General features: G+C 51.2%; 4 protein-coding genes and 1 long non-coding RNA gene across 5 annotated transcripts; 2 read left to right on the top strand and 3 right to left on the bottom strand.

Moving 5' to 3' along the window:
• Positions 1-275: 275 nt before the first annotated feature.
• On the bottom strand, positions 276-2,566 carry LOC110072653 (bone morphogenetic protein 2). The gene is made up of 5 exons (XM_020781196.3): positions 2,260-2,566; positions 1,868-2,010; positions 1,399-1,521; positions 912-1,110; positions 276-688 (listed from the first exon to the last, which is right to left on the bottom strand). The coding sequence occupies exons 1-5, from the start codon at positions 2,564-2,566 to the stop codon at positions 276-278; spliced, it is 1,185 nt and encodes a 394-aa protein (XP_020636855.3).
• Positions 2,567-3,562: 996 nt separating this feature from the next.
• Positions 3,563-9,648, bottom strand: LOC110072654 (uncharacterized). The gene is made up of 6 exons (XM_078378944.1): positions 9,447-9,648; positions 7,297-7,446; positions 6,887-7,135; positions 6,062-6,246; positions 4,917-4,984; positions 3,563-3,819 (listed from the first exon to the last, which is right to left on the bottom strand). Exons 1-6 carry the CDS (start codon positions 9,646-9,648, stop codon positions 3,666-3,668), a joined length of 1,008 nt encoding a protein of 335 aa, XP_078235070.1. The 3' UTR covers positions 3,563-3,665.
• LOC140701675 (uncharacterized) lies at positions 5,190-13,817 on the top strand. Its single transcript, XR_013537982.1, has 2 exons — positions 5,190-6,112; positions 6,800-13,817. It is a non-coding gene; the product is annotated as an uncharacterized LOC140701675 (long non-coding RNA).
• Positions 12,895-15,790, bottom strand: POLE4 (DNA polymerase epsilon 4, accessory subunit). The gene is made up of 4 exons (XM_020780905.3): positions 15,516-15,790; positions 14,305-14,389; positions 13,847-13,888; positions 12,895-13,132 (listed from the first exon to the last, which is right to left on the bottom strand). Exons 1-4 carry the CDS (start codon positions 15,744-15,746, stop codon positions 13,119-13,121), a joined length of 372 nt encoding a protein of 123 aa, XP_020636564.3. The 5' UTR covers positions 15,747-15,790; the 3' UTR covers positions 12,895-13,118.
• Positions 15,791-15,824: 34 nt separating this feature from the next.
• Positions 15,825-26,877, top strand: LOC110072493 (excitatory amino acid transporter 5). The gene is made up of 11 exons (XM_020780904.3): positions 15,825-17,306; positions 19,402-19,481; positions 22,226-22,438; positions 22,554-22,596; positions 22,902-23,124; positions 23,349-23,448; positions 23,746-23,979; positions 24,149-24,343; positions 24,913-25,047; positions 25,476-25,575; positions 25,858-26,877. The coding sequence occupies exons 1-11, from the start codon at positions 17,130-17,132 to the stop codon at positions 25,966-25,968; spliced, it is 1,611 nt and encodes a 536-aa protein (XP_020636563.3). The 5' UTR covers positions 15,825-17,129; the 3' UTR covers positions 25,969-26,877.
• Positions 26,878-27,099: the final 222 nt, after the last annotated feature.

Raw genomic sequence — 27,099 nt, 5'->3', positions numbered from 1 at the left:
TTTTTTAATCAGTTGCTCTCCCTGTATGTCATAAGACGCTTGAGGAAGTTCCTTTTGGGGCGGTGGGGGGCGGAGGAGCAACCTGTCCCAAATCCACCCCAACCCATGTGGCCCTGCTGGCCAGGGGATGCTGGGATTTGTAGTTAAAAGGAGATTTGTAGTTAAAAGGAGATGCCTTTCTCCCTTCCCAAAGCCGTCTCTTGGTGGGACCGGGTGGGTCAGAAGGTCCTTCTGGCCCCAACGTGGCGGTGGTGGCAGGGGGGACCCCGTGGCCCTCAGTGGCACCCGCAGCTGCCAGCCACCATATCGTCATACTGTTTGAGGACCACATTCTCCTCGTCGTCGAAATAGAGGAGGTTGATGGAGAAGAGCTTGTCTGGGACGCAGCAGGGCCCGCGGACCTCCTGGCTGAGCTTGAGGGCATGGATGATGGACTGGACAGTGGCATGGTTGGTGGGCCGCATGTTCTCCCCCAGCGGGAAGGGGCAGGCCCCCCGGCAGTGGTAGGCGTTGTAGCTGCGGGGGGAGATGATCCACCCGGACCAGCCGATCTCCTCGAAGTCCACTGAGAGCGGGTATCGCTGGCAGGGCCAGGCTGGGCCGTCGGCCGAGCGGGACATCCGGGTCCGGTTGGGTTTCGGGCCAGCGAAGGGCGGCGGGAGGAGGGGCGCCTTGCCCCGAGGCTGGTCTGGGGTGGGAGAAAAAAAGAGAATAAAGGGTTCAAGAGGGTGAAATAGCGCTCTGTACATGCTCAAAGGCCAGGTGGTGCAAAATAATGCCAAATGTTTTTGTAAAAAACCTGGAGGCTGACATTTCTGGCCCTCCTTTTATCCACACTGTTCCCGAGACTGATCTCCCTCCCTCCCTCCCTTCCCACCCACTGCTGGCTCTCCCCCCATCCTCTTCCTCACCTAAGAAGGGGTTGTTGGGCAGCACAGCTCCCCGCCGGCCATCATCCGTGAACAGGACCAACATAGGTTTCTTACTCTCGTGGTGGTCTCGGCCGGAAGCAAACTGGATGGCGTTCTCGTCCAGGGGGGTCCCGCCGAGGGCCTGCACGGTCACGAGCAAGCCGTGGTTGCTCCTCTCCTCCTCGGTCCAGTCGCGGACCTGAAACCACCCACCACACAGGCAGAGGCTGGTTAATATTTGCATACATTGCAGCAAAAGAGGTGGCTCAGGTCAGCGAGCCCAGCTGCAATTTGCAGAACGAAAGCACACATCCAAACGTGAAGTACGTGAGCTGCAGGGGTATTATGGATGGCTTAGATCCCTGAGTCGGATTCTGAAACCACCACCCCCAATGATTTTATTGGGTGTATAAAAATTCCGTTTTCATGCTTGCAACTCCCATCATCCCCAGCCCTCAACCCAGCAGAGAAAGCAAAACAAACTCACGGCTTGGGTGATGGCAAAGACCTCCCAGCCGGATCCATGGAGGGCCAGCAATCTGGCAGAGAGCAGCTTTCTCCCATCCGTGGAACCTGGACGGTCCTGATCCAGGACTTGATAAACACTCACCTGGAAGGGGGAGAAAACAGGAGGAAAATGAACAAACCGGGCCTAAAACTGGACTGAGAAGTCAAATATTGTATTCGTGTGCATGGGGCTTATATTGCATAATTATAATCACACACCTTTTGCTTCTCACCGGATTTATTTCATACCCATGCGGTGGTCCTGATGCACATTCCAGGTGGCTTCCCACCACCCGATCCGAACCCTGCACACGAATGCCTCTGAGCCTCTGTTTCCCCCCTCTACCTTGTGACAGAGAGTTCCACTGGTGAATGAGACTGAGCCTCTGTTTTCTCCTCTACCTTGTGGCAGGGAGTTCCATCAGTCAGTCGCTCCCCAGCTCGCTCACCTGGCAAAAGTGTTGCCTCCGGACGGGCGGACTGCCTTGGCCCGCTCTGGCCCGCAGCTTGAAAAGGTGCAACTCGGCCGTCAGCACCTTCTCGTTCTTGGCCACGCTGGACAGGAGGAAGAAGAAATGCTTCTCGCTGTGGGCTGAAGCGCAAGGGAAGGAAAGGGTTATTGGCCTCCTCCTGGGTCCGCCACCTTTGAGACCCAACCAGGCGGCTTCACGACAGCCCAGTGAGGGAGGCCCCGTGGGGACTGAGTTCAGATCCCCCGCCGGTCCCCAACAGAACTGGGAAAATAGCCTCTTTTTGTTCCTAGGCTGCCTTGGGGATGATGGGTCTGATCATCCAGAACCTTTCCAAAGATCCTCTTCCCCTTCCTCTCCAGGACACTTACTTTTATCGAAGAAGCTGCGCACAGTGTTCCCTTCCAGAACATCAGGATCTTTGGTGACCCCGTCGTCTCCGGCCACGGCGTTGTACAGATCCACCATATACTGAGGGGGCTGCTTGATGTGTTGGGGTGACTGAGGAGGGCCCCCCTCCATGCCAAAAACCTCCAGCAGCTTCTTCAAGGCCTGGGCCCGGGTTTCCTCTGAATCGCCCTCTTCCTTCTCTCCTCCCTGGAAGGCCAAAGGTGGCCTACCTCGTCCGGCTGGCGTGCAGGCGAAGAGGACGGCGAAGAGAAAGGCTGCTGGGAACATGGCTGGGGCTTCTTGGACGGCAGATATGACTAGCAGCTGCTTCCTGGAGATGTGGGCCAGGAGCCGGCTTTATAAGCCCCCCTGCCCCAAAAGGGTTTGGGTTTGGGGGTCCAGAGTTGCTAACGAGCTGTCAGGAAGGGAGGAGGGGGGGTGCCAGGGAGCTAATTGTGGTGCTAACAAGGTGCAAAGGCTGGGGCATTAAGAGCCAGTACACAAAACCTGGAGGGAAGATGTCTGTGTGGATTCTCCTCCGCAGGGAGGGTCCCCCAAAGTTTACCCAGGAGCTCATGGGGGTGAGGAGGTGGAAGGCGGGCGCTCTGCAGGGAGCTAACGGGTTCCTAATGGGGTAAACGGAAAGCCATTAGCACCCAAGGATTAGTGAAAGCAGTTTTTTGTTTTATTTTCCTAAAAGGATGAGATGGGGAAGGGGGGGGGAACAGCTGGCCTGGTGCAGAAGAGGAAGGAGGGGATTTTTTTTAAAAGCCATTAATGTCTATTAAAATGTCTATTCCCCTGTTTGGGTAAGGGGGGGATCTCCAAGAGAGGAGAAATCAGGGGGTGCCGGGCAGTGCTTGCCAAGCTTCAGTCTCCAGATGATCTTGGACTACAAAGCCTTGGGGCCTTCTCCACGAGCTGCACTGGGCAGGGTTTCTGGGCGTTGAAGTCCAAGAACATCTGGGGGACCCCAGGTTGGGAACCGCCGAAATGGGGGGGGTAGGGGGCTTAATCCAGACTGGGGAGGTTTGGGGTTTTCTCTGGGTGGGCGGAAAGGTAGAGAGAAGGGTATCTCTGTAGGTGTGTTTCAGCTTAAGCCTTTTGCCAGAGGTTTCCCACAAAGTAATTTTTCCTAAGCTCTGCCAAAGCAAGAATTGGGTTTTAAGGACAGAAATTGACCAGATAAAGGCATCCAGGCTTTGACCGTGTTTGAAATTCACAAAAGCTGTTCTTTCATTTTTTTTTCTTTCAAAATCAATTTTTATTTATAGATTTGCATCCTCTACATGTCGTACACTCTGCTCGGGAGGGGGGGAACGGCCACTGTATTTTTTTAACTTCAGTCTGTGCACGATAGGCTTTGGAGTGCCCACTGGAGGCCGTTTCAGATCCCACATCCGCAGGTCTGGACAGACAAGACGGTGCGAAGCTGCCCACCCTGGCTCCGGAAAGTGTGGGTCTCGTACCGGCGTGGGGTGCAGTGGCCAGAGACCCCCTCTTCTGCCTGGAATAAATCATTGTCCGGCTTCGGCAGGTCCCTGCGCAGAACAAAAGCAGTAGCGGTTAAGCACAGAAAAGCCCCATGGTGTAGTGATTACAGCAAACATTGGCAAGCCTTGGGGGAGCCCTCTTTCCTGGCTGGCCTTTAGAGGCTCAGGCTGGGTTTTGGGAGAGCCTTCTGCAGTCACGAAAGTAGAGCACCCCGCGCCGAATCTAAATTGCAGTATTTTTAAATCCATGTTTTATTTCGAACTCCAAAAAAGGGGGATGATGCAGTCAAAGAGCAAGTGGGAAAGGTCCCTCTGGAGAGTAGAGTTTGCAAACTTTGTCGAGTTTGCACGTTTATTATTTGACAGAAGGTTTCATGGCCCAGGATCCGAGAAGACTTATTTATGCCCCCCCCTCCCGGGAATCCTTCTGTGGGTCCTTTTAAGCTGGAAAAAAAAAAGACAAACCCTTGTAAAAAGGAGGGTCTGGAAGGGAAAACAGGAGCTCAGCTTGTGTTTTGGGATTGGGCATGGGGTCAAAAATAATTCTTTTATTTCCTAGTTCTATCTGCAAGTTGCCTTTCTCCCAAGAAGGAAGCCCATGACTTGCAAAATACCTAACAACCTGTGATTGTAAAGCTCATCCTTTGTCTCTACACACGGGAACAATTTTGTCTCATTTATTGTGATTTTTTTTTGCCCCATAGAAACACTGCTAAGGCTAGCTAAAGTGAAATCGAAAGATGCTTTCCCCCCTCATCCGCCCTTCCCCCAAACGGTACTCCAAGGTGAAGAGAGAACGTCTCCCTGGACACCTCTGGAGAGGAGGAACAGAAACCATCATCCTGTAGATGTGAGCCTGCCTGTCTGGTTTGTGGGTTCCTTCCCCATCCACATGGGAGCACATCCCCAGAACCAGATGTCAGTCTGAGTGGATCGGGTCCTTTTATTTGGGGCTGAAAGCCCCCCACCCCAGATTTGAGGAAAGGCCACAATCTCCCAGTCCATTCAGCAAAAGGTGGCTTTTCCAAGTTGGAGGGGTGGAAAGAGAAACGTCCACCGCTCGATACCTCGGTCTGGACCCCATGGCGCACGTTCGTGCATGCGTGTACGTGCAGAGCCCAGGCTCTGGAAACATCTGGGCTCACCTCTGCCGGCAGGTATTGTCCAGGAGGAGGCCGGGGCATCTCCCTAAGCACCGTCCAACATCGATTTCCTGCAGGGGATTTGCAAAACAAAAGCAACGGGAAATGACTCCGGCTGGCTCCCAGGTGGACAAAGCCTTCACACCTGCCTGGCCAGGACACCTGGCTTGGCAACCTGGACCACATCACCCCTTCCCCCCACACACACACACACCTTGCGACAGACACCTAGCCAGCCGGGATTATTAGTACCATTTGTTTTGTTTAGTTATTTTGTGGTGTAAACTCTATCTGGGCAACAGGAAGAATGGGGGGGGGGAGGGAGACCTGCTTGGCCACCCCCAGGAGGTGGGGGACCCACGCTCAGAGAAACGGTCTGGGTTTTGGGGTGGCTGGCCAGCCTTTCTCATTTACGACCTCCTCCGGAAGGTCAGAGCCATTATTTGGGTCCTCTTTCCAATGTCACTTTCTATTAAGCCAGGACAAAAATGGGTGTGTTTTTTTGGGGGGGGATGATTGTTTGTTGTTTAGTCGTGTCTGACTCTTCGTGACCACATGGATCAGAGCCCGCCAGGCCTTTCTTCCACTGCCTCCTGGAGCTGGATCAAATTCACGTTGGTGGCTTTGGTGACCCTGTCCAACCATACTGTCCTCTGTTGTCCCCTTCTCCGTCCCCTTCTCCTCTTGCTGTCGCACTTTCCCAAAATCAGGGTCTGACTGGGGATGATATCTGCCTCCCCCCCCCCCCGCCCACAAAAAAAGAGAAACTTTTGAAAACCCTGAGCCAGGAAGAGCAGGAAAAAAAGAGGAAAGGGATAATGAGAAAGAAAAAAATAAGGCATTCAAGATGAGGAGGTGGTGGGATGTTCGGGGGGGGGGAGGGAAGGGTGGCTTCCTCCAGAAACCTTGTTCAGTTCTTAGGTCTGTAGCATAGCTCGGAAAAGCGGTGTCTGTGGACTACAAACCCCATCAGCCCCCTCCAAAACCAGCTTGGTGGGCTATGGGAGTTGTGCTCTTAACACCGCAATGTGATTTTTTTTTCCTTCCCCCAGGTTCTGCTCCGCTTTGTGGAAATGGAGGGCCACGTAACCCCCCTGGGCATCGAGAGGGACCGGTGTGTGTGTGAGCGAGACCTGTCCTTTCCCCACCTTGATCCGTTTGTGCAATTTCTCTGCGGTGCCGTCGGCCACGACTTCGAGGTAGGACCGGATGTGAGGGACCCGGTAGCAGGCTGCTCTCTGCCCACAGCGCTCCAGCGTCTGGACGGCCTGGTGGCCGTTCGGACCCTTGAGCAGAACCATGTCGAAATGGGTGGGGACGCAGAGGAGCCCGTCTGAAAAGAGAGAGAGGCCGAAGAGGGTGCGAATGAATACCCTTAATATTCTTTTGAGGCAGGAGATATACCCCCCCCAAAAAAACCCACCCTCTCCCACCCACCCCAGCATCACTGACTCTCTGCCACATTGTGAAACCTTTTATTGGTCTTTTAATTGCCCAGAACAATTGAGATGGCCAAGGGGAGGTGGACAGCTGTGGCTGGATTACATCTCCTATAGTCCCCCACCCTTGTCTAGGCTGACTTGGGCAGATGGGAAATGGAGTCCACCGACCTCTTCAGCCATCCTTCCCTCCCCTCTTTGAGGGAGATCCATCTGGCCACCGAAGGGATCCTGTTATGACCTAAATACGGCCTGTTTTCGGAGCCCTAAGGACTAGTGACTTGGCTTGATTTTGCTTCAGAGGAGTCACAGAATGACAGAGTAGGGAGGGGTCCCTCGGGGGGGTCATCCAGCCTAACCCCGGCCACAAGGAGGACAGAAATCGATGGCTCAAGCAGAAAGCCTTCCTGCCTCTGTTTGAAAGCTCTTTGCTCTGTTTGCTTCCAGCGGCTGCAAAAGAAACTTTTGTGCGCGCAGGGAAAGGAACATTAATGAGCTCGGCGGAGAGTCCACCCACCCACTTATTTTGCTCACCTCTGGTGCCCATTGGCCCGGAGCACCTGCCAACATCCACTGTCCGTTCCTGGGGGGAGTCGGGGAAGAAGGTTTTGGGGGCCGGAGCCCGGATGCACTTGTGGGGTTGGGGGGCGCAGTGGCAGCCCTCGGTCACCTCCACCTGACGGACCCCTTCCAGCAGCGAGATCTCCTCCACCCGGAGCCGGCTGGCCTCGCAGCGGGAGCCCGCCGGGCAGGACCCGTCCGGGAAGGCGTCCCAATCCGTCCCTTCTGGCCGTCGCAAGAACCCCTCCTGCACATGAGTAGGAAGGACAGAACAGGCAAAGGTGACTCGCGTTCTCTGGCACCACCTCAGCGGTGCCAGAAAGGTTCCACGTGCCTCTTGCACAACGCCCCGGCGAGGTGGGTCGGCCCCCTCTGTCTGCAGCTCCTTACCTTCTTCGCTCTCAGGAAGTCCAGCATGGAAGATGGTTTGGAGAGTCCCCGGAAGTCGGAAAGGTGGAGGTTCCTGCGGCGGGGTCCCCTGCAGTGGGCCCGGCAGAGACCCACATCAATGCTTAGGGGGCTGCCGGAGAGATCTGGAGGAGGAAAAGTAAAACAACCTAAGGAAACAGTCATGGCCTCCTTGTCGAAGGTTGATCTGCCCACCACAAGAGTGGGGGGTATCGTTTTGTTGAGGACTACAGCCTCCATAATCCCCTGGGTGGCATAGCTGGTGTTTGTTCTCCATCCTGTTCTCTGCAAGACACGTGTTTGCTTTTGGGGGGGGGGGTGTCACAGTCTTCCTCCAGGCACCTTCTTGCTCCCCATTTTATTTAAGGTGGACAATCTACCGTCCAAACCACTTATTCATCCATACCCATTTATGGCTATTGACTCCATTAAGGTTTTTTTTTTAAAAACTGGACAGTATTTTTTCTTAAAAATACTGTAAGTGGTTCCTCAATCGAATCTAGTCTGCACTCTTTTTTAGAGGCCAAAATGATGAAACGGAGGCTGTCATACTTTGGGCATATCGTGAGAAGGTAACGGTCACCGGGAAAGACAATAGTGCAAGGGGGGAAAAAATCAATGGCAGTAGGAGAAGAAGAAGGCCAACAATCAAGATGGGTTGACTCAGTGCAAGAAACCACGACTTTTGAGTTTGCAAGAGCTGAGCAGGGCTGTTAAAAGTTGGGGACATTTTGGAAGCCCTTCCAACATGGGAGAAAGGAAGGCCAGAAAGAGCCACCAGGTGCATGCTGGTTTGGGGATTATGGGAGAGGTAGTCCAGGGGAAGGATGCTTTGTCAAGCTCTGGTCAAAGGTCAAGCAGGATGTGCCCCCCCTTCCAGCTTGCAGAAAACTTAGCACCTCTTGAAAAGGAGAACAGGTTTCACTGCTGTTGTTTTGCTGAATTCCAGACAATGGAGGGAAATTCACACCTGATTCTTAAGCGTTTTTTTTCTCTTTTTTTTGCATACTGTATTTCCTGGGAATGCAGGAAATGTTGCCAGAGGAAAAAACCCTGCCTATTTTTGTTTGTCAGTTTGTTTCCTGCCTTGCTTTTTTTTTTTTTTTTTTGCATCATCAGGGAGGTTATACAATTTAATGAATTTCCCCCACCCGGCTTCAGGCAGAGCAGGAATTAATTCCACTTCTGAAGCAACTTATCGAAAATAAATAATAAATAAAAGAAAGAGGCTCACTGGATAAGTTGGGTGTGTGTGTGTTTTGTTTTTTTCTTTTTTAAAGGAAAAACCAAACTTTAGTAAGATGTTTCAAAGAAGGTGCAAAAGTGTATTTGAAAATTAAATAATACTGTATTCGTAAACGGAATATTACGTCACTTTAAGGCCATTCCTTTAAAAAACCCACTCCAAACTGAAAACTGTTTGCAATACATAGAATATTAGCTGTTCTGCTAACTGAGCATCATTGGGTTTTTTTCTCCCCCATTGTGTTTTTCTTTATGTATTTTTTAAAAGTATTGAAACTAGTCATTTATTTAAGGGGGGTAGTTATTAATTAAGTCATTCATTCATTAAAAATATTTTTATGGTCCCAAGGCGGCTTAACAGCATTGAAAGGCCATCTTTAAAGATGAATGTTGAAAACAATGAGTCTACAAACAGTGGTTAACCTCGTTAAGAGACACTATTTAAAATGATGAGCAAGGAATAAGGAGGCCTATTCCATCATGAATGCTAGAAGAAGAGAGGGAAAAAAAGGTTGAAAAGGAGACTGTCCTACTTTGAGTGCATCATGAGAAGGCAAGATGATCTCTGGAAAATACCATCCTGCCGGGAAAGGTGGAAGGAAGCAGGAAAAGAGGAAGGCAAAAAACGAGATGGACAGACTCCCTATAGGAACCACGACATTTGAGTTTGCAAGAGCTGAGCAGGACCGTTTGGAGATATCTCCTTTCTAGGCAACTTGACCACACATCACAAGAACAACGTCTGGATGTTTTTAAATGTTTTAAAAATTGTGATTTTATTCGAGCTCTTCCCCCCCTTTTTTGCGGGGGGGGGGGGGTAAACAGATAGGTTTGCACTGGGGCCGGTCCAAGAAAATCTGGCTTTGTTTTTTAAACTCACCGTGGCCGACATAGACGTAATGCGCCTCCCGCTTGCAGCATCCACGTTCCACTGAAAGGTTTCGCCATTCTGGTGGGAGACCGGCGGCTCTCGCACCTGGGACCACCGGCCGCAAAGTTAGCTCACTTATCATCCTCACCGCCCTGCCTGTATATATCCCCCTTTTCTTGCAAAGAGCCAACATTGATCTTCCATTCCCCATTAAAAAATAAAAAAATACTTTAAAAATCCCCCCTAGCAACCCTGCGAGGTAGGCCTTGTTAATAAAGCCTCTTTTGAACCTGCTCCTCTAGAGTTAAGAGACACCCTCCAGAGGCAATGAGCCCATCGTCCCCGGGGCAGGGCCTAGGAAGGAAAAGAAAGGTGGATATTCTAGGATGGGGTGGGGACAGCTGTTTCATTTGCTTCTCTTGGACGCAAATGTTTTGGGGGGTCTGCTGTGGAAGATGGGCATTGTAGTGTGAGCTGGACTCAGGCCTGGCACTGCTGCAGGGGGTCTATGGAGGAGAGAAAAAAGCCTCTGTGGACCAGAGGACGACCCGCTGTGGCCTGCCTCAAAGGGTTGGTGTTATTTAATCCTCTTTCTTTGGAATTCCCTGTTTTCTTTCTTTTTTCAGGGTGGGTGCCATTAGTGGGGCCAGGCTGTGAGCTAGGGTGGCGGGTGCAAATGGTGACACCCTCCTCCCGCACCACCCCAACAACTTCAAGGCAGTTTCCCACCCTGCCGGGCCTCGGGCAGCAATCTGGTGTGATTGTTAATTTTTTGTTTTTAATTTCTTTTCTTTTTTTTCCAAACAGACCCGAGTTCAAGATCACCCCGGGCGAGCGGGGGGGGGGGAGGAGCTCTTTAACACGTTCTGGTGTGTTTCCAGTTTTAAACCACCTTCCCCAACAACAGGTCGTGAGACCTTTCCTGGCAACGATCCTCTGGGCGTTTAGTCAGAAGTTAAGCCAACCTGCCTGCGAAGGAATTGAAGCCTGTACCGGGACAGGGAAAGGTGAAGACTACAAATCCCAGAATCCCCTCATCCAGGGTGGCCTCCTCCTCCTCTAAACCAGAGTTGGCCAACTGACCTTTTTGTACGTTCCTTAATTTGTGCCCCCTTCCAGACCTGCCGCTACCACCCGCTTTGCACCCCCCACCCATGGCTGATGGGACCCGGAGTCCCACCCCACCTGGAAAAACCGCAGGTTCCTGACTTCCCCTTCAAACCCCTGGAATCCCCCCCCAGGAAGGGAGCCACCTGGTGAGATCAGGCGAGGCACCCCCCCTCCCACCCCAGCCTCCGTTTGTCCCCCGGGACTTAAACCCGCTTCCTGAAGATGCAAAGCGGGACTTACAGGCAGGGGCGGCCAGCCACACGAGCCAGGAGAACATCCGCATCCTTTCCCCTGGGAAGTGGATTTTCCAGGCTTTTTGGGGGGGGATCTTTGGGATATTTATAAGGCCAGAGGGGACCTTGAGGGCAAAATGATGCCCAAAATCCAGGTGGGCCTTTTTCCCTCCTTCCCACCCCTTGTTTTGAAGAGCCATCCAGGTTGTCTCAGCCCAGACGGAGCCGGGTGGGATGGGGCATCATCATCATCATCAGTCCAGAAGGGTGGTGGGGATGCCCACTTCAAAGGGGGCTCAGAATCCCCTGGAGCCTGGTTGCCCCCCCCCCCAGGAGGGCTTTGTGAGTTTCGGCTGGAGCCTCCATCAAGTCCCCTTTGAAGCCCACAGGTCCCCTTTGAAAGGGATGAAACGATGGCCGGCTTCTTCAAAAACAAAGCCCAGGCTCCCCTGGCTTAAATCCCCCCAGGCAGCCCTAACTTCCTTTTCTCTTCCTTCATTTCAAAGGTTGATCAGAGGGGGACCCTTTCTGCCCTCGCCACCCCCAGGGCCCACCCGCGTCATACAAAACCTTTTATTTTAGAAAGAAAAAAATTGGGAACACTGTTCCAGCGTCCAGTTAAAAACCAAGGAAAGCAAGCACAAAAATAAAAACCACTAGAAAAATAAATAAATGTCTTTTTAAATGTATCCAGAACCCCCCCCAAAAAAGGGGGGGATTGACAGAATACCAAACAAACAAACCAGCCAACAACTTGCGTCACTTTAAGGGCTGTTTAAAGTGTGCTTTTGTAGACAGTGCAAATCCATTTTTTGATGGATTGCATGCTATGCATTCTTGATTTATCTGGATTTTTAGTACTACTTGCATTTCCCATTTTTACTTTTTTTATTTTACAGCGTCTTTTCATTCCAATATTTGTTTACTTTTCTTTCTTTCCTTTAATATTGCCTTAAAGGGCGCAAGCTGCCTCTGGATGCTCATTGTGCTTAGCTTTAAACCCTTTTTTACAATGTCAACCATGGGGCACTCATGGTTTCCAACTTTTAACTGTTGTGAACTGCCATGGGTCCTTTTCAAAGAGAAAGGCGAGGTCAACTTAATTTTGAATGGATGAATGAATTGTACTGGTTTTTATCTGCAGAACGCTTTTCCTTCTGCAGAGTCTGGGGTGGCTACTGACGGGTGGAACAGAGCGGCGCTGTTTTGGTTATTTATTTATTTAAATTATTCGTATGCCACTTTTCTAGGAGCCAAGGCAGCTTACAGGATTCAAAGAAAGAAAGTTAAAAGCGAGGAGTTTTCTCTTTGATCTTTGGAAGAAACAAGGATGAGCGTTTAAGAAAATGCCCTTCCAAAATTCTTGCCATTCTTTCTTGAGGCTGAAGGCCATCAGGGCCCCTTCGGTTGTTGGCAAGCCAAACCTCTTTTCCCTTGGCCGAAAGTCACGCATCCTTCTTCCCCTGAATGTGACATTTGAATGATCAGCTGTAACAATCTGCCACATTTTGCTCCTTTGCCTGTCCTATTTTAAACGTCCTTATTCTTGATACACGCGCTTCAGTGTTTTCTTTCCGTTTGGAACTTCTTACACCCTCAAAGAAAGTTTTTGAAACCTCTCTGCGTCTGCAGGATCTTGCCTGCCTCAATTTCCCCCTAACTACACGCAGGCAAGGATCCATCCTTTTTTTTCTCACCCCTCCTGCTTTGTACATCTTGTATACCTCTTGAAATCTTGCAGGGTGTCTGCGTTTAAATTGGTTTCATACACCTTTTTGTGCTGTTTTTTGTTGGCCTGCTAGAAGGATCCCCTTAATAGGGATCTTATCAACACTCACTCCCCCCCCACCAAAAAAAAATCAGAGGGATTTCTGTCTCTCACCCAGACTGGGAAAGCAAACTTTGAAGCCAAGAAGGCTTTAAAAAAAACATTCCATAGGATTTTGCATAATAATAAACAGACCTGCTTTGTCTTTTTCCTTCTTCTTGGCATATTTAAGGAGCCTCCTGTTGTGTTTCTCTAGATTTTAAGGCAGGCACAGACAGATGTCAAAGTGCATGAGAACACAGATAAAAAGAAATATATTGGTGTATGTATTTATAGAGTCAAGAACTACCAGCTTGCAAATTGTATTTAAAAAACACATTGTGGTGAATGGTATATACAGAATAATTCCGGGCCTGCACTCCACATTTCAGTCCTGTTTGAAATATGAGCAGCTCCGGGAAGTCCATCATCTCCCCTACAGAGACGTCAACTTGTGCCCCTGTTTCTTCGGAGGCTTTTCTTGGCCTGTTCCTTCCTTCCTTCCTTCCAGGTATCTTCTTGTCCCTTGTTTCAATCGAGAGTACCTAAACCCCACCAGAAAAAAAGAGAAATATTTAGACAGTCAGAAGAGAGAAATATGAACAATTTTTGAACCAAATATTGGCTGTTAATTTAATGGTTTATTTTATGCCTAGATCCCCATACGATTCCGAATGAAATGGACAGGAGTTTCCCCAAAAGGACTGTATCGCTTTCCGCTATTATTCCAGAGTGTTTCTGCATTTTAAAAAAATGTTCCCTGCCCCATTTAAATCAAGCCTATCAGGCAGAAAGATTATAAAGGGAGCTAGTTCTACTGTCTGTTATTAAAATATGTAGATTCTTACTTACATTTAGAGATCTGAGACAAGAAAACAACCTAAAATCATTGTTAAAGAATTTGGAGAGATTCAGCAGGGTAAAATCAGACTGAGACCCACAATCACATCTTATTGGAGCCAAGCCACCGTTACTTAATATTTATTTTCCCGCGCTATAGCCAAGAGCCAGACCACGAAAATTCCACCAAAAAAAAAAAAAAAAAAAAAGCAAAAATGTTCATGGAAAAAGGTGTGCCATTTTCTGCACCACTTCTACTTCGCTGGAGTCTCCCAAAGAACACAGAGCTTCATTGTTAACAACAAAGCCTCGGTTTTACTAACCAGGAGAAATGGTTTGTTGTTTCCAACAAGATGGGGGAAATGAGACAAACGCAGAGAGAGAGAGAGAGAGAGAGAGAGAAAAGAACCCAAGCTCACCTTCGAGGAATGCAAACTCATCCGTGGCTTCAATGGCATTGTCTGCCGCAGGAACAGCAGGCCCCCCGAGAAGGAAAAACAAAAATAATTACATGTATTATACCATTTATTTGGATGAAGGGGGCTCACAAAAACCCGTAATCTGTTTCCAGGACTGTCAGAGTAGCATCTTTTTTTTTTTTAAGCATCTTATTGGAAGCCGCCCAGAGTGGTCGACCAGACCAGATGGCCGGGATATAAATCAAATAAATAAATAAAATAAGTCTGTCATCTTTTGGGGCTGGAGGAAGCAGAGCTTGGGAGCATGATGGGTTTTGGACCCCAAGTCCCTGAATTTGGCTAGGGGCCGCTGGGAGTTGTAGTCGGCAAAAGCCCATTTTTCCGAGGAGCTCCAAAGCAGCCCCCCTCCCTCTGAGCGAGGCGCCCTCCTCCATGCCAGCCCCCCCCCCGGCCCGTACCCAGGTCCTTCCTCTGGAGGGTCTTCCTTTTCCCCCGCTGGGCGTAGATGAAGGCATCCTTGGCAATGGTCTCCACAAACAGCTCCTGCAGAGAGAGAGAGAGAGTCAGCAACTATGGTGCAGGTGGGGAGAAAACGGCTTACCAACAACCCCCATTGTCCAGGTTTTTTGTTGTGCTGTTGCATCGCATTAACCGCTTCCAGGAGGTCCTTTGGTTAACAGACCTGCTCCGCTCTTACATGGCTTCCTGACCAAGCTGAACCATCTCACATTAGGCGTTCCTCTTTTCCTAGTGTTTGTAACTTTTTATCCCATTTCTGTGCTGACTTTTTTTTAACACTCACCTTTGCAATATTTAGCCCCAGGGCAGCGTCCTGGGCTTTCCTCATCACGAACCAACAACCCTGTGAGGGGGGGGGCAGGCGGGGGCCAAGCTTCGATTTCCAAACCCCCCACCCCGTTTAATACTCCAACCACTGCACTGGTAAGGCCCTCTCTTTCTGCCGAGGAGTTCTGTATAAGCCCCAAAGCTTGACCAACACTTGTGCCTTCCCATTGGATTCCATGTTAACTATAACTAATTAATTTTATAAATGCCCCTAAATGTAGATTTTTGTATTTCTTTTAGGGCTGACCTCACTCTCTCTGTGCATTGGACCGCTAGCCAGAAGTAGGGAAAGTAACTTTTAAAAAAAGGGGGGGACCACAAGTCCCATGATCCCCCCAGCCCCAGGCCTCCTTACTGGATAAAACTGTTAAACAGTGTTTGTAAGAGTTATTGTTACCATGGTTATTTTACGATATAAGGAATAAATTTGTAGTCCTGGGGATAAAAAAGTAACTTTTCCAAGCGAGTGGGGTGTTGGGACTTTCCCTCATAAGGGAACGAGCGCCCTCTAGAGGCAGAAAGGGGGAAATCTCCTGTGGCCGCGCCCCCTTCTAGCCCCCCCCCGGAGAGAGACCCAGGCTGCCTTTTGATTGGCTCGGCCGCGCCCTCCCGCCAATCTCCGCTTATTTTCTAAAAAGAAAAAACCCAAACAAACAAACCCCCGCGAACCGGCGAAAGCAAACGAGCTCCCTGATTGGCCAAAGGCGGGCTTCCCTCCCACTCTCTCTCTTTTCCCTTCTATCAGCTCCTTCCTGCTATTGGCCAAGTCAGCCTCGCGCCTCGGCCCTCGCGCAGGCGCAAGCGCTTCCTCCCCGCCCCTCACCGCGGCGCGCGCCAAGACGAAGACGGCCTCCTGGCTGGCCAGCGTGACGTCCGGGTCGGCCTTGACCAGCGCCTTCACCCGCGCCAAGGGCAGCTTCGCCGGCCGGGCCAAGGAGGAGGACGGGGCCGCCGCCGCCACTGCTTCCGCCGGCGTGGTGGAGGCCGCCGTCGTCGTGACCGGAGCCTCGGCTTCCTCCACGGCCGAAGCCTCGCTCGCCTCAGCCGCCGCCATCTTGGCCGCGGAACCGCGATGCGCCTGCGCCGCGCCCTAAGTGCCAGTCCGCAGCGCCCGGCCACGCCCCCTCGCCGGAAGCCACGCCCCCTCGCCGGAAGCCACATGCGCTTGTGCTGCACCGGTGGGACTTCCTATTTTCCCTTTGATGTTCCTTTTCCATTGTGTTCTCCCCCCCCCGCGCTCCAGGGTTTCATTGACCTGGGCGCATTTTAGATTTTTGCCTTTAAAAACTTTTTTTTTTTACATCTCTTTTATATTTTTATAAAAATATAATACACACACACACATATAGAGAGAGAGACTCCTAAAAGCTGAAGAATAAAAAATAAAATACATTTTTGTTATTGTTCATCTATACTACTGAAATCATATTTTTCAAATGCGATTACATATCAATTTCAGTATAAACTGCTTGGTGATTTTATTATGATTTATTAGACGCTATAACAAGAGCCTAAAGCAGCTAACATTTGGAGTGGTATACTGTAGAAATGATTTCATAGAGATCTTTATAGTCCCTTCTAAATGTATGCAAACAGGTTACTGATTCTATAAGATTATTTTTTTTTCCTTATATGCCACCCACACTGGAAAAGAAAGCAACAGACCTTTCTTCCCTCCCCCCCAAAGCATAACTCTTCAAAGCCACTTTTTTCATCTCTCCCTAGAACCTAATCATGTGAAAATCACAACGGCCTCCACCGCGTTCACCCCTTTTTGTTTCAGAAGTCGGTACCGATCCTTTCCACCCGCCTGGAATTCAGGAGGAGGTTGCCTGAATTAAAAGCCGTCTTGCCCAAGACGGAGAGGCGCTTTTTCCAAGCCTGCAGTCGAGGCTGCGTCTTCTCCTTCAAATGTCTTCTTTTTAGAGCCAGCCCCAGGGAATCTGAAGCCTTTCCAGAGGCTGCCTCTGAGCATGCACAGAGGCCATATCTACCCTTCTATCTATCAAGCTGCTGCGGTGGGCCAGCCGTCCCTTGACAGCCTCGCCCGGCCAACTGGTGAAGTTTAAGCCTCACGTTTTCACAGGCCGCTCCCCTCCTCTTTGCCTTTTTCCGCCCGTGAGGCTGGGATTACGGCTTCTTCGCCCATCATGTCACTTTCCATTAAGCCAGAAGAGGCTCAGGCAGCCGCCCTGCCCTGACGTGATCCTCCCCGGGTGGATTACCAACCAGAACCAGCAAGGGAAGCCTCGCTGGCTTTCTCCTTCCCTTTTTTCGAATTCCCCTTTTGATTCAAGCCACCGGGATGATTGCTATCGGATAGAAGGAGACTTGAGGATGCCGTGTGGGCCCATGGAGCGTGGCCTGGCCGCCTCCGCCGCCCTCTCCGGCTCAGGACGGATCCTGGTGAGGAAACCCTAAAGTGTGGGGGACCACCATGTGGGAACGGTTGAAGAAAGTCCTCCTCGCCCCTTTCTCCATCACCGTCGCCGGCATCCAGAAGGCCATCCGAGGCTTCTGGACCAAAAATGGTCTCCTGACCCTCTCCTTACTCTCTGTGGTGACAGGGTGCCTCGTGGGCTTTCTCCTCCGGAGACTTGCGCTGTCGGACCTGGTAAGTGACCCCCGTGGCACCTGATGCGGTAAGGTCCTTTCTGGGGGCCAAAGCTGGCAGCTGGTCCTCAGTTTCTAAAGCTTTTTTTGGGGGGGGGGATATTTTGTTGGCTTAGATTTTACCCCATTGTAGTTAAAATTAGGATAAATTTTATTTGCTAGTGCTTTCGGTTTGTGGGGTTTACTCCTTGCCTACAAGAGGAAAGGCACCGGTAGAGACTCAGGAATGGCTGAAATGTAGCCAGAGGGGACCCTGTGGGCCTTCATGCCGCTTCCAGCCACTGGCTGCATCCCCACCCTGCCCCACAGAAACCCCCAAAGAGTGGGGCAGTCATTAGAAAGACCTCTACCTTCCCCACTATGGGCTAAGAACAATAAACCCAAAAGCCAGTGGGAAATGAAAAGCAGGAGGTGCAAGAAAAAATGACACCCTGCAGGGTGAGCCGTTTGTGGACACCACTGCCCCCCCCCCAAGTTAGCAAGGAGGGCCTGCTCCCTTCGGCTCTTAGCCAGAGTGACCAGCCACGAGGGGTCCTGGAAGCTATAGCTATAGGGCCACAAACAACCCACCCCACTTGGTTCATGCTATAGCTGCTGCAACCCCTGCGGTGGCTGACAGGCCGACCTTCCAGCAACTATGCATCATTCTGAATTCTTTTTTTAAAAAGCCTCTCAGCCGTAGTAAGTTTACTGGGAAGGGAGTCCTCTTTTGAGCCAGTGGAGAGTCTGTGTGTGTATGTGAGGGGGGCTTCTTTCCAAGGCATGGGTCTTGGGATCCGGGTGGATATGGTTATTTCCCTCTGGGCCACCTCCCGAGACCGGTGGAGGGATTTGTCGCCCCTCGGAACAAACCCGTGGGACCTTCGGGCAGGACTCGTGGGGCTTAATTCAGAGGCTGGGCCCGTCTGAGAAATGAGGCCAGGTTGCTACGAGACAGGCTCTTTTCCTGGGGCCACGTCAGCTGCTCTTTCGTCCCCGTGTCATCTCTGTCAGGGTTTAGAGAAGGTGCTTCGGCCGTGGCAGGCGGGCAGCGATTGAGGGGGGGGGGGACGCTTGGCAGCCTCACAGCCGGGAGTTCAGCACTTAAGCAGGTTACTTAACTGCAGGGAGGTGGTGGCCTTCTAAGAAAATGGGCTCCGATCCCTTGCCTTCCTGGCAATCCAGTCTCTTTCTCTTCCTTGACTTCCAGGGCCTCCATCCACCCCTAACATAGTTGCCAGAGGGGTGGAGGAGAGAAGCATGGTTTTCTCCACTGCAGCCTGATCAGAGGTAGAGGGGGGGTTTCTGCTCTTGTGTGTGTGTTAAATTTTTTGCTAGCCCACCTAATGCTTCCTTTTTTGAAGGGGACGAAAGAGAATTGACGAGGCTGATCTGATTTTCTCCCTGTCAACTTCACCCTTGACCCTCCGGGATTATTCCTGTTGGTTTCACAGGAGATGCTGAGCAAAACTGGCCAGACCTCCCCTCCCCCCGTTCCTTAATACAACCTACAAAGAACTTCACAGAAGTTATCAAAATGGTTTATTTAAAAAAGGGGGTTTCTCCTCTCTCCATGAGATGAAAGGAGCAATAAGTAAATGAACACATTAGATTAGAATGGAGATAGTCAATGGTTGGAGGTCTCGGGCAACTGTCAAAGGTGTTTTCGTAGCGGGTGGCAATTTTATTTCAATATCAGGCCTGATTTCCTTAGAACAGAACTTGAGAAAAATCATGCGTTTATAACTCTTAAAATTCTAAGGGTTTCTGGGAGCTCCTTAGAATTTTAAGGATTTCTGGGAGCTGTAATGCGAAACCAGAACTCCTAGATGGACGTTCCAAAGCCCTCAAATCTGGCTCAGTTTTTACCTGTTCCCCAGATTTACCTGTTCCGTTCCAGCATAGGCCTCAAAAGTGCCCTTTGAAATGCAACATTCATTTAATTTCAATTTCCCCTCGAATGGCGTTAGCATTGTTTTCTGTTATTATCACTGTCGTAAACTGCTTGCCGTGATTCTCCGTCCAGTGGACAGTATAGAAATGGAACCCATAAATAACATACATTTCAGTGTTCCCATTTTGGGACTAACTGGGTGGCTTTTATTTTCACCCTATAGGAGAAGCAGTATTTCTCTTTCCCTGGAGAGCTTCTGATGCGGATGTTGAAGATGCTGATCCTGCCCCTTATCACCTCCAGGTAAGAGAGGAGGGAAGCTGGGAGGACTGGGCAAATGTTTGGCAGTGGGGCTGAGCTCTTCAATGGACATGGAAAAGTGGGCTCTCTTGGGGAGGCCCCCGTTCAGCTCTTCTCCCTCCGCTCTCATGTGGGTCGGCGCAGTTGCTCTCCTCAACAGGCCAGTTTAAAGATCTTTATTTATCTTGGAGCTGTGAGCTTACGTCTCAGTTCAGTGGATTACACGGCACCCATACACAATATGAAACCAGCACAATACAATATGCAGGATAAAAGAAATTGAATTAAACCTCTAATCAAACTTGCATGTATTGAAATTTAAGGTACACATATGGATCTAAACAGAAACGTAAATCCAGTCAGTTTGTGGACTTTAAATGTAAAATAAGGAGTCACGGACAATAAGAAGTATGACAGCCACCGAGGACCCTGACGGGCAATAATTTAGCTGCTGACTCGGGGAGTGGTTGAGGTGTAGACATTGTTTTGAGAAAGATAGAAAGGTGGGTTTAGGGTAAAAAGCCGCCCTGAATGCCACGGAGGGAGACTTGTGGGTCTCAGCTGGGCCTCTGTAGTGCTTTCGTTCTTCCCTTTCTAAAAATATAAGAGTAAACATGCTTATGTAAGGAGAAGTTATAATTTAAGTTATAATTACAAATCTTATTTACACATCTTGAGTTTATGTCATCAGTTTGACTTGACGGCCTTGTAGGCCCCCTCTGGCTTCACTTTTCTATGATTATGGGTCTTTATTTTAACTTGATGGTGTTTGTTTGGGTTTTGCTGCAAACTGCCTAGCATGGTGTGTGCCCTACTGGAGTGGCATGTCAATTTAAGAAAGAAAGGGAGGGAGGAAGGAAGGAAGGAAGGAGCTGAACCTGAACCTTTCAGGCCTCCGTCTTCAAGCTCAGAACAGTGCGCGGGAAAGTCCTATCTGTCTGTCTGTCTGTCTCCTTCTCTGTCTGTCTCTGTTTTATTGGCACTCTCAGAATCTGGAGGTGTGACCAAAGTTGCCCCAACTGGGAATCGGGGCACCTCGAGTGCAGGAAAAGTCAGTTTTCCAAGATCCGAGGAGTGCTTTTCCACTCTCCTTTTAAGCAAGGTCTGACCCAGGCGACTGAACCTGGCCATCAAATTTGGTTTCACTCCCAGGGGTATTGCTCGCTTGGTCAGCTGCGAGGAACGTGTCCCCACGCGAGTCCTCTCTCTCTCTCTCTCTCTCTCTCTCTCTCTCTCTCTCTCTCTCTCTCTCTCTGCTTGTTGACCACTCTGCTCGTTTTCTCCTTAATGAGATCAATCACATGGCGCCGAGCATTCCATGGGAGCTTAGGCCTCACAAGAGGCAACAGCAGATTACCCGTCTTGCAAAGGATCATCCACGTCATGGATCTTGAGCTTCCAAAGCTGACTCCCGCCCTGTTTAGCCCTGCCAGTGTCTTGAGGGTGTGCTCCGGGGATCATAATGTCAGGAGGAAGAAGAAGAAGAAGCGGTTTAAAAGGAGGAAGGCCTGACAGGCGAGGAAGAGAAGAGAGAGACCCTTTTCAACGCTTTGGCCAATTCCTTTCTTAATTTTTTTCCCATGTTATCTGCTTTGCTCCACTGGAAGTTTTGAGGTGGAATTACACGTGTGGAGGATAGCTCACAATTTAAAAACTGTTAATCCTGAGAAGGTATTCTCAATGACAGAATTAGAATTAAAGAACTGTCCAGATTTTTAAAAAACCCAAAAAACCAACTACTTGAAAATGAACAGGTTAAATACAAGTAAAAGCAAAGATGTTTCAAGACTGACTTTGGGTAAAGTGGTGGACTCAATCCTCCCAAAATATTTTTTCCCAACTCTGGAACTGAAAACCTGAATCCCTTTATTTTCTTTCCTGGATAAATCTTGGTGGATTAAGTGAGAGATTGAACAGAGGGCTGATTTCATAGCAAAGGAACCATTTATTTGTTTTTTTTTAAAGGGCAACAGTCCATATGGACAAAGCTTTCTTTGGCTGACAACCTTGGCAGGCCCATCCCATCGCTCGGATCCAGGGCTCAGCCAGTCATGGTCTCTGTGCCAGAGGGTTCGTCCTCTCATATCAGACAGTAATAACATTGGAAGGGGGGCCCCTCTAAGGCCATTGAGTCCAACCCCCTGCTCAAGGCAGGGATCCCACGTCCAAGCAGATCTTCCAGGTGGTTGTCTAGCTTTCTCTCAAAGGCCTCCAGTGTCGGAGCGCTCCCTCCCTCCCGAGCTCATGGGTCCCGTTGTTGTGCCACTCTAAAAGTTAGGATGTTTTTCTATGATATTCAGCTGAAATCTGGCTTCCTGTCCCTTGAGCCCATGATGACGGGGAGCATGGAGGACAGATCCTGCCCCTCTCCTCTGTAGGACCGCCTTTCAAGTCTTTGAAAAGTGCTCTCCTCTCTCCCCTCTGTCTTCTTTTCTCAAGGCTAAACAAGCTCAGTTCTTTCTGTCTTTCCTCCTTATAGGGCTTGGTTTCCAACCCCTTGAGCATCCTCGTTGCCCTCCTCTGAACTTGTTCCAGTTTGTTGGCATTATTCTTAAAGTGTGGTGTCCAGAACTGGAACACAGGACTCGAGACAAGGCCTGACCAGTGCTGAGTAGAGGGGGACTAGTCCCTCATGGGATTTGGAGACTCGACTTCTGTTCATGCAGCCTAAAAATCTCACGGGCCTTTTTTTGCAGCTACATCACCCTGTGGGTTCCTATTCATCCTCCCGCTCTCTGTCCTTCCAGCCTAATGTCCGGTTTGGCCACCATGGACTCCCGCGTCTGTGGAAAGATGGGCCTCATCACCATCACCTACTACCTCTGGACCACTTTCCTGGCGGTGACCACTGGCATCATCCTCGTGCTCACCATCCACCCTGGGGTGGCTGCCCAGAAAGAGGAGTACACCGTCAGCAAAGTGGTGCTTAGTTCTGCGGACGCTCTGCTTGATCTCATCAGGTAACGGATCGGCCCCACTTCCTCCTCAGTCCGAACAGTTTCTTTACCCATTTCTCCTCTGTGCCCTCGTTTCCTTTCTTGAAGGCCTCTCAAGTTTCCTTTTTCCCTCCCACAGAAATATGTTCCCATCCAACCTCATAGAGGCCTCGTTCCAGCAGGTGAGCACCCCAAATATAGGAATACACACACACACCTCGGTGGGGTGGTGGCTCCCAGTTCTGCCATCTCATGATCTGGGCGAGACGGCAGCTGGTCCTGCAACCTGTTTTTTCTTGGTTATATTTTTAAGGCTCCAGTGCCCAGAATCCCCATGGCCATGCTGGTTGTGGATTTTGGGAGCTGTGGTCTGCAGAGGCTGCATTTCTCCCTCTGCATTGTGTACAGCTGTGGGGAGGGGGTTTAGGGTGGTGGGTCCACCAGCCTCCTTTGACAGCCACCCCCTCCACTTCTGCCCTGCTTCTAGTACCGCACTGTCCTCGTTCCTGTTGTGAAGACCTCGGGCCTCTCGGCCCTGCCCAGGAAGTCCCTGAACCTGATCTACTTTGTGCCGGATGCTGAGAACCCCGAGGTCCAGCGGCCGGTGCTGCTGGAGATCACGCCGTCACCGGATATGACTTACCGCACCCTCCCTGGCAGCAACAACGAGATGAATGTCTTGGGGATTGTGATCTTCTCCGCCACGATCGGTAGGTGAGAAACCTCCTGCGGAGGACGTGTCCTTGCTTTGCCCAGGGAGCGGGGCCTTTAGGGTGTGGTCTCCCCCCAGATAGGTTAGCCTTCGCTCAGATCCGAGGGGCTGGCCAGCAGCTCTGCTGGCATCGTGTCCATGAATTCCGCAAAGCGTTCGCAGGCAAGCACGAGGGGGAGTGTCCCTCCGTGGCCACTAACCAGTCCATGTTTCGGACGGCAGGTTTCCTTTTGGGAAAGATGGGTGAACGCGGAGCCCCGCTGGTCAATGTCTGCCAGTGCCTGAACGAGGCTGTGATGAAAATTGTCTCCATGGCCGTCTGGTGAGTCTCGCGCCCCCCGCCCCGGAGCAACGCCCCGGCTGAACTCTCGGGCCGACCATACCGGGAAGCCAGTTCCTGCCACCTCGGGGCGAAACCCTCGGGAGTGTCACAGTAAAGCCCGATGGCTCAGAAGGCCACTTTGGCTCCCCCGGACTGATGCCTCCTGTTTCCCTGCTGGAAAGCGGGCCCGGCCCTTTCTGTTCTCCCCGCCGTTGGTTCCACAAACGACCTCTGCCTCTCGCGCCGTGCTGGGTCGCCTGCTCTGCTGGTTGCTCACTCTCCTCCGGCGCTCGGCAGGTACTTCCCCTTCGGCATCATCTTCTTGATCGCCGGCAAGATCTTGGAGATGGAGGACCCCGAAGTGATTGGGAAGAAGCTGGGCCTCTACGCCTTGACCGTCGTCATCGGCCTGGCCATCCACAGCCTTTGCTTCCTTCCCCTCTTCTTTGGGCTCATTACCAAGAAGAATCCCTTCTCCTTCATCCGGGGCATCCTCCAGGCCTTGCTCATTGCCCTGGCAACGTCGTCCAGGTAGGCCGGCCGAGAGGGTAGTTGGGCCTTGGGGTCGTGCTGCCGTTCCTGCCCTGTTGAAAGAACCCCTTTGGCTGGCCAGGCCTCCTCCTGGCCTGCAGCTCCTCAGCTGCCCCGAGGCCCTCTCTTTCTGTTAACGAGCGTGGCTTTTCTCTCTCTCATTTCGCAGCTCAGCCACGCTGCCCATCACCCTCAAGTGTCTTCTGGAGAACAATGGGATCGACCGACGGATCGCCCGCTTTGTCCTCCCTGTGGGGGCCACCATCAACATGGACGGGACGGCCCTCTATGAGGCGGTGGCCGCCATCTTCATCGCCCAAGTCAACGAGTATGACCTTGATGTCGGGCAGATCATCACCATTAGGTAAGGTGCACTCGCCTCGCCTGCCCTCGGGCCAAAGGGAGCCACCGTCCGTCCTCGGAAATGCAGAAAGAGGCCAAGGTGGCGCCTCACATGCTGAGGGCTGGGAGAGGGAGAGATCTGAGTGGTAGGGACTCTGGACCCTCGCGCTCACCTCTAACCAGCTGAGGTTCTCAAAATGGGGCTGTACAGGATCACTAGGAGAATGGGGTGTCATTACGGGAGGATTCTTCTTAGGGAGAAAAAGCGGGCTTGGTGTTTCTGTCGTGGCAGAACCGAAGTTCTGTGACTTGAGTGGTGGGTGGGAGATAACGTGTGAACGCTTGAGAAAATCACCAAATTAGTGAAACAATGGTTTCGGAGGGAGATCTGTAAATTGGGAAGAAGGGTAGCCACTGGTTGGGTTGCTACGATGAGCTGCCTGCTTTAAAAAAATAGAAATGACGAGGGGGTGCTGAAATGTTGGGTTTGAGGCTGGGCGCTGGCTTTCACCCCTGTGGCCGCTGTGATCTTGGGGGAAGGTGCCCGTCCCCTCCAGCAACGGCGCTCCGGTCTCTCCCCTTCCCCACCAGCATTACAGCCACTGCAGCCAGCATCGGGGCGGCCGGGATCCCCCAGTCCGGCCTCGTCACGATGGTGATCGTGTTAACCTCCGTCGGCCTCCCCACAGAGGACATCACGCTGATCATCGCCATCGACTGGGCCCTGTGAGTGCTGTGCCCTTCCCTTTCCCACCTGGCTCGCGGCCAAGCCTCGGGGGTGGGTGGGTCAAGGGGGCCAAGAAGATGTCGGGGGTTCCTGGGTTTCCCCTCTTAACTCATCCAGAGGCATTAGGGGCTTCACTGGTTGGGAGCTTTTCGTCAGAGGTGACCAATGGTCTGAGAACGTGGCCCAAAGCTATACAAGCCTCGCTTGCCGATCTTGCCTGCAGCCCTTGGATCAGCACCAGTTCCTGACTCATGCACCTGTGGGTCCTCCCCCTCCACACTGATGGGCTCCCCCAACAGCAGCCTTGGCCAGGCGATGGGGTTTCGAGTTGCAGAATGAAAACAGGACATGCCTTAGGGTCTCCCCAGCATTCGGGGCCACTTGGAGCCCCTGCTGATGGGTTCCCCTTCCTTCTCATCTTCTCTAGGGATCGTCTGCGCACAATGACCAACGTTCTGGGGGATGCGCTGGCGGCCGGGATCATCGCACACATCTGCCGGAAGGATTTTGCTCCCAAACCACCCAAGGTAGGGACAGAGGCCTGGCGCGGCGCAACAGTGCCTGTGTCCCCCCCCCCCCATGGTGGCCTCAGCCTGGTCCCGTCTCCTGCTGTCCTGGCGCGTTGGTTGTTTGGGGAGGAGCTCAGAATTCCCCGCTCCTGGGCCTCAGGGGAAAGAGGAGGAGGGGGGCTCTCAAGACAGAGAGAGTTCAAGAGAGTTAAGAGTCACTTCCCAGGCTGGTCTCCCCCCAAAGCTCGCTCTCATGGCTCTCTCACACCGTGGCTTCTCCTTCCTTCCTTTTCCCCACAGGAACCCAAGAACCACTCGGGGAAGCCGGCCTCCTGCTCCAAGAACCACGTGGTGGAAGTAATCGGAGAGGTTTTGCCCGATGGGGCCAGCTTCAACATCTGCCAGGTCTGAGGCCCCCGGGGCTTGGGCTCCTCGTCGCACACAAGCCTCAATGCGCACAACACCCCCCCCGCCAGCGGGCGGGAAGATCCGCTCTGCCCAGAAGAAGGCAGGAAGGGTGCAGAGCGCTGTGGAGGACCTCCTCGGGACGGGACGGGAAAGGAAGGCGGCTGCCCCACCAGGAGAAAAGCCAGCCGCTCAGTGGTTCGAGGCAGAAACCTCTGGAAGTCACATTTCCCACAAACACCATTTTCAGTGGCTCAAAAGTAGAAATGGACAGAGGTCATATTGACCTTTAAAAAAAAACTATAGAGAAGAAAACAAATTGAAGGTTTTTCCAAGGAGCTGCATTGTGCCCTTTCCTCTTTTTTGGTGGTGGGCGGGCAGAGACTTTTTTTAAAAAAAAGCAGCACTTTTTTTAATAGTATGTTTTTTGTTAAAAAAATTTCTTTCTTTTTTTTTTTTTTTTTGAGATCTCTTTCTTTCTAAAGCGTTATCACCAACAACCTCTCTCCTTGTGCTTCCCAGAGTCATAGCTGCAGTTTCCACGAATTTAAGACCGAAGATATGTTAGACGTTCACTTGCAGATACCGGTCAGGATTTCTTTTTTGGCCAAGGGGGCAATGAATGCACACTTCATGTGGTGCTTCCCCAGGAGATCTGCCTGTGGAGGGCTCAGTGGAGTTGAGTGGGTTGTGGGTTAGTACCAATTTCCAGGCCCATACCAAGTGGAAGGCGCGGTAAGTGGAGGAAACTGACTCCACAAATTTTGGGTGAGGGTTGTCCCGTCACATCTTTAGTCATCCCAAAACAACTGCAGGCAGCTTAAGAAGGGAGGAGGGACAACAGTGGATGTACAGTGCTTTGAGATGGTGCTTTAATTTTTTTTAAAAAAAGCAATAAACCAAATGTTTTCCAAATGTGGTGGCTGTATTCATTTTTTCTAGCATGAAATAAGTCAGTTTTGTTGGTACATCGCAATAGCAGGGAGTGACCACAAGAGGGAGACCCTAACCAGGTTCATGAATAAAAGGCTACAATGGCAGCCTTTGGCCACTGGAGGGAGACTGATATTTAGGAACTGGCTGTCTCCCTCCGGTGGCCAAACCCGGCCATTGCAGCCTGGTGTTTATGAACCCGCT

The sequence above is a fragment of the Pogona vitticeps genome, chromosome 7, assembly GCF_051106095.1.
Source record: "Pogona vitticeps strain Pit_001003342236 chromosome 7, PviZW2.1, whole genome shotgun sequence".
Lineage (NCBI taxonomy): Eukaryota > Metazoa > Chordata > Lepidosauria > Squamata > Agamidae > Pogona > Pogona vitticeps.
Note: the sequence above shows the minus strand (reverse complement) of the source record. Positions and strands in the feature narration are given on the sequence as shown.